The sequence below is a fragment of the Arachis duranensis genome, chromosome 6 (assembly GCF_000817695.3).
Source record: "Arachis duranensis cultivar V14167 chromosome 6, aradu.V14167.gnm2.J7QH, whole genome shotgun sequence".
Lineage (NCBI taxonomy): Eukaryota > Viridiplantae > Streptophyta > Magnoliopsida > Fabales > Fabaceae > Arachis > Arachis duranensis.
Window position 1 is genome coordinate 17,614,211 of NC_029777.3, and position 6,406 is coordinate 17,620,616.

Genomic DNA, 6,406 nt, shown 5'->3' on the forward strand with positions numbered 1-6,406 from the left:
CCAACATGATTAATCATAATTAAATATTATATTTTATTAAAATTAATATAAAATAAAAAAATATTTCTTCTTTTTCTCACCCTCCCTTAGACTCTAAACACTAAAGACTCTCTACTCAAAAAAATTTCACCCTCAAATCTGAATTTTCGCCAACAGCTCTTTCACAATTGTCGTTCACCATCGTTCACCAACACTATTACATCCCTTTTATCTTTTACTCTTTCGTCTATCTCCATCACCGTCTATTGCGTCTTTGACCTTTGTGACTCTGATTCCATCCCTTGGTCCGCTTCCTCCACCAGTGTCGTCACGTCTCGCCACCATTTCTCACATCCTAAGCCTCTGTGATCCTATGTGTCCGCCTCTTCTGATCTATCAGAGTCGTCGCATCTCTATCACTGTCTGTCACATCCGTCCTGTTCGCACCACCCGGTCCGGCTCCTCCAGCAGTGCTATCGCACCTCGCCATAGCCACTGCGTCTGCCATCATTGGTAGCAGTCTATTTTATTTTGTATTAATTTTAATAAAATATAATATTTAATCATAATTAATCATGTGGAGGAATTTGGCTCGAACCAAATTTCACTTGGAGTTTAAAATAAACTCTTCAAATGAAAAAAAAAGACTAATACTATTAGTGGTTAAGACCTGAAAACTTTATTTTTCTATTTTCATATTCTACTGGCTGCTGATACTGATACACAGTTAAATTACGTCTAAATCTGTACTGCGCTTATTCTTTAGAGTTTAGACGCGTTATCTTTTGTTTTATCTTTAAGAGAATTATCTAAAATACGCTACGTATGGCTCATGATGTATGTACTTGTCTATGCTTATACTCTGATGGGAATTGCTATCCATTATCTTCCTCACATTATTGCTTGATACACTGTATTACCAGCTTTTTGCAGGTCTAATTAATAAGATGGCGCTACGATATATCTTAGTGTTAGTTTGATGATCATATCTTTTCAGTTTTAATGTTTAAGCGTGGTTAAAGTGGTAACTTTTAAGCAGATGCATTGAATAGATCAGAATGAGTACTAATTGAGATATCTTTTCAGTTTGATGATCATATCTTTGATTTTGAAGGAACTTTAGGAACACTAGTCGTCTAAAATTTGTGGGAAGCTTGTAAATTATTAACAAATTTCTTTGTAGTGGATATACTTTTATTATATATATAGTTGTAAGTTACTTTGTGAAACCTTTAGGAACAGTAGCTAGATAGCATATACTTAATTTAATATATGGGGCCTAACCCTCATTTGAAAACCAAAGCTTTAATTTGATGGTACTCACAACTTACAACTAACTCTACTAGGTCCAGCTAATCCGAATTCAATGGATACAAACAATAACATTGTTTTCTCTTTGATATATATCTCATTAATTATGTGTTTATTTGAACAGATTTGATTAATTTATTTGTTTTGGATAAATCAACGCAACTGTATCATGACTATCATCTCAAGTAGGATAGCGAGATAATATACAATTCTAGATCAGCATTCTAGAAATGATAAATTTGATTCCCAATAAATGCAAAATAATTAATGTTCTTCCCTTTTTAGTGAAATTTGTTTTCTTTTCACCGCATGCATGTTTGTTCTCAAATATATGTGTATTATGTTTAATTTCCCCTTTTCATGTACAGAGTGTAGTTTTTGGTACGTATTTGAATTTGGAAGTCAAGCATATATATGCATTATTATTATGCTTGACACAACCCGCATAGTTAGATGCAATAATTAATAATGCTCAGTCTGCCTCTATCAATAATAATAATGAGCGCTGAAACGTTCTATGCAACATGATACACACGTATATATATATAGCTGGATCCCTACTGGTCCAAACTAAAACAAATAAATAAGTTAGTTGCTCATGACTATCGAAACAATTATATAGATATGGTTGTTTCTACTATGAAACTGTGGTTATGTGGTGGTTGTTTGTTCCTCCGTTGCATAATATTGTTAGGTGTGTTATGCAAAACAAAGGGATTAGTGAAACTGCCACCGAATGTAACGGTTCCGGCAGTGTTTGTGTTTGGAGATTCCATCGTGGACACAGGAAATAACAACGATAACAAGCTAACGCCGGCAAAATGCAACTACCCGCCGTATGGCAAAGATTTCAAGGGAAGCATACCGACTGGCCGCTTCAGCAATGGCAAGGTTCCGTCAGACCTTATTGGTACACATCTTCTCTTTCTTCCATATTTTTTCTTTTGTTTTGTATATACAATTGGTAGGTGTAGACGGTAGTTAATTTCATGTTAAACTAATAGTGGAGAGTTATTAGATAATAATTTAATTAAATTTATTAAATAATTTAATAATTTTTAATTATTAACTTCACAATTTCACATTATATGAAATTAACTTCACATAAGTTTTTACTATTTTTTATAAGGAGATCATTTTAATAAAGACATTAAAAATATTTTTTTTAAAGATGTTTATACGTGTCTTGTTATTATTGGACATCTTTATTAAACCGGTTAATAATTTATTTTTTAATAAACTAGAACAAAATTAGTTTATTATAACAACAATAATTAACAAACCCAACTGTCTGTATTATAATTATTAGATCCGATTTAATCCGATCGAATTACACAATCTAAATCGAATATCTTTAATTCTTTAAGAAAAAGACAAATATATTCCTAACTTTTTGTTTTGCAGACATTTAAATTCCCAAAAATTTTAAAATACAATTAAATTTAAAAAAAAGATTTATCATTATTGTTATAAAAAAATCAGTTTTATTTTAATTTATTAAAAAATTAAAAAAAATCAATTCATAAATACGTCCAATAATAATATAACACATAAATATCTTTATAAAAAAACATTTTACACATTTTCGAATCTAGCGCTTTAATACCATGTTATGATACCACTCATTCCAAAAGCTTCAGCTGATGGGAAAATGTAACACTAATAATTATATCTCTAATACTCCATAAACCTCCATTGTACACATTGTATAAATATTTCATTGGCTCCTCATACTTTCTCTTACATGATTTTAAATTTTTAATACATTGTCGGTAAATATGCAGCTAATGTAAAAGTTAAATGTTTTTAATAAATATTAAAATCATTACAAAATAATTGTATACAAGAATAATTCTTTCAAATAATAGATTATCGAAACTCTTAAAAGATTTATCATCATAACCATGCATTTCTTAACATTATGGGGCTTAATTTCGGTTTATCACCTAGAACTAAACTAATGATAAATTTAATTATGAAAAAACTATTATTTGTATTCATAAAAATTGAAAACGTTGATATATCTACCCATAAAAAAAAGAAATTACTATTTATACTCATGAAATATAAAATTTTACTAATAAAACTATCCAAATTTAAAAAAATTATTTAAAATTTTCAAATTACTCCACCACAACCACTTATTCCACACCACCACTTTTCCAATCCCAAACTCACCACCAAAATTCTTTCTCACCACCATCCTAAACCCTAATTACCACCGTCACTCAATTGAAAGGCACCACCACCTCATTTTCTTCATCACTACCATTATCACCACCACCACTATACCTCTATTATCACATTCTTCAAATAAAGCAACAACAACAACAACAACAATAGAAAAAGCAAATTGTCTGAGACCACCGCACCACCACCGGCGAACACCAAGCTATCCCCCCTCACCCGATTTCCACTCTTCTTCCTCTCTCTCGTTCCTTCTTAGCTCCTCTGCGTAACCACCGCCGCGGCACTCAATAGTCGCTGGCGCCATCAAGTCCCACCCAACCTCTACTCACCGCCGCCGCGTCCTTTCCCCCTTTCTTTCCTCTTCCACCCTTTCCCTCTCTCTTTCTTCTTCTTCCCCTTGCCTCACCTCCACGACCCCGGGACTACCGTCGCTTTCTGTTTTCGCCGCCTTTTACAACTCTAGAGCCGCTGCTGCTGCCGCTGCCTGATCGCTACCAATGCCCCAATCCGTTTCAACTAGCCCTCCATCTCTCACTGACACAGAGCTCCAGCCCCTGTCCAGTCCAGGGTTCCACCCGTTCTTCCCTAGTTTACAAACTTAGAGACCACTGAACCTACATCACGTAACCATTTGAAAAAGTAGAAGAGAGAGAAGCAAAATATAGAAGGAAAGAGAGAGAAGAGAGAGAGAGAAAAGAGTTGGCAGAGTTGACGGACTCTAGCGGCGGCGACGAGCTCAGAAAATGGAAGGAGAGAGAGAGAGGATGGGGTTAGAGTTAGTGGTGGTGGTGGACTGGCGGCGGTAGGAAAAAGATGATGCAGATGATGATAAGAATAATTTAGAGTTTTTATGTGATTTTTTAGTGTTTGAATAATTTTATTAATAGAACTTATGTTTCATGGATACAAATGATAATTTCTTTTTTTTTTATGGATAGATATGTCAGCATTTTCAATTTTTGTGGATAGAAATGATAGTTTACTCTTTAATTATCATATCTTGTTATTTTCTTAGTTGAGTTAATCCTTAAGATCATATGTGAGTTTATTTATTTCTCTAAAAAGTTAATGTCTCATTTAATTTCTAAAAAATAAGATAAGTCAAATTCACATATTAATTTTTTGAGGAGCGCTAAGAGATTAGCATATTTTGTAATTTGTAGCCATTAATTAGTTATTAATAGTATTTTTAATAGTATTTCATCTAATAGTAAAGAATTACTTATTTTTCTTTTGCTAGCTAAATGTTGACCAAATTTTAATAAAAAACTAACTCTTTAACTTTCTCTATTTTTTTTTAATTTTTTCATATTGAAATATCGCCTTTAATTGTAAAATAAAATTTGTCATATATTAAATACGAAAATGTTTGAATTGTCAAAAACAGGTATTGATAAAACTAACAAATATTAAATAAGACAAGTTCAAAAAATTTTTTTGTCTCTCTAATATTATCATATTAAATAATAGTAATATATTAGCATAAAAAATTTAACAAAATAACTTAATTGCATTAGTATCTTTTAAAAAGCAAATGAATTTACATGTGATATTTTAGTCGGTAATGGTATTTTCTGTATTTACCAGTTGAAGATTTAGGTATTAAAGAGTATCTACCAGCATACTTGGATCCAAATCTCCAATCTAGTGATTTGCTTACTGGAGTGAATTTTGCATCTGGTGGTGCTGGATATGACCCTCTCACTTCACTATCAGCGGTATGAAACATTGTTTTGATACTTTTGTTGATTTGTGCATTAAGTAATGGAATGAATTGAATGAATAAGCAGGCTGCTATATCTTTATCGGGACAAGTAGATTTGTTCAAAGAATGCATAGGGAAGTTGAAAGGAGAGGTTGGAGAGGAGAGAAGCAATTTCATCCTAAACAACAGTTTCTATATTGTGGTGTTTGGAAGCAATGACATCTCCAACACCTACTTCTTGACTCGCGTTAGACAGTTACAATATGACCTTCCTACTTACACTGACATTCTCCTCAAATCAGCTTCTAATTTCTTGAAGGAATTATACCAACTTGGTGCAAGGAGAATTGCAGTATTCGGTATTCCACCCCTTGGATGTATACCATTTCAGAGGACGGCAGCTGGTGGAATAGAAAGAAATTGTGCAGAACAAATAAATGATGCTGCAAAGTTCTTTAATGCCAAACTCTCAAACAAGCTTGATTCCTTTAATCAACAATTTCCAGATGCCAGGACTGTTTACATTGATGTTTACACCCCTCTTCTCGATATCATTCTAAACTACCAAAAATATGGTATGTATATATACATATATAGTTCCATTATTATATTGTTTAATTAATAAGTAGCTATCATGATATATATACATGCATGCATGGATTATGGCAGGTTATAAAGTGGCAAACAAAGGTTGCTGTGGAACAGGGATAATAGAGGTAGTGGAATTATGCAATCGATTTGTTCCAACGTGTCCCAATGATTTGGAGTATGTCTTTTGGGATAGCTTTCACCCTACCGAGGTCGTTTACAAAAGCCTCATTTCTCCTATTGTTTCTAAATATCTCCCCAAATTCTTGTGACATTATTAATTCTTTTTTCATTATTCCCAATAAACCCACGCACCAAAGGTGCATCACCCATGTATCTTCTGTTTCATTTATACCTATATCAAAATACATTATAATTAACTCTGTTGTATGTGTTCATCGTTCTTTATGTAATTATCCCTTTTAATTTTTCTCTGTTTTTTCACTTTTTTAAACGAGAAATTGAACTAATTTTATTAATTTAAATGCAAAACTGTTTTAGTATGTAATATTATCTAACAACTTTTAATTATAACTTCAGTCAAAGTAATTGTAAGTGAGTTTCAATTGTTTTATTTTTATACAAGGAAAAGTATATTGAATGATTTTGACTTATAGAGTGGCGCAATAAATG

The 6,406-nt window shown here is 32.3% G+C and overlaps 1 protein-coding gene across 1 annotated transcript; it reads left to right on the top strand.

Moving 5' to 3' along the window:
* The first annotated feature begins 1,819 nt into the window (after positions 1-1,819).
* LOC107493240 (GDSL esterase/lipase EXL3) lies at positions 1,820-6,204 on the top strand. Its single transcript, XM_016114337.3, has 4 exons — positions 1,820-2,200; positions 5,068-5,198; positions 5,271-5,760; positions 5,855-6,204. Exons 1-4 carry the CDS (start codon positions 1,915-1,917, stop codon positions 6,043-6,045), a joined length of 1,098 nt encoding a protein of 365 aa, XP_015969823.1. The 5' UTR covers positions 1,820-1,914; the 3' UTR covers positions 6,046-6,204.
* The last annotated feature ends 202 nt before the right edge of the window (positions 6,205-6,406 follow it).

What these genes read in the sequence shown, in the direction of transcription:
- LOC107493240 (XM_016114337.3), top strand. Translation starts at nt 1,915, where the DNA reads ATGGTTGTTTCTACTATGAAACTGTGGTTATGTGGTGGTTGTTTGTTC. An exon ending in CTCTCACTTCACTATCAGCG is followed by an intron (nt 5,199 to 5,270) that starts GTATGAAACATT and finishes ATGAATAAGCAG; the next exon opens with GCTGCTATATCTTTATCGGG. An exon ending in TCTAAACTACCAAAAATATG is followed by an intron (nt 5,761 to 5,854) that starts GTATGTATATAT and finishes GGATTATGGCAG; the next exon opens with GTTATAAAGTGGCAAACAAA.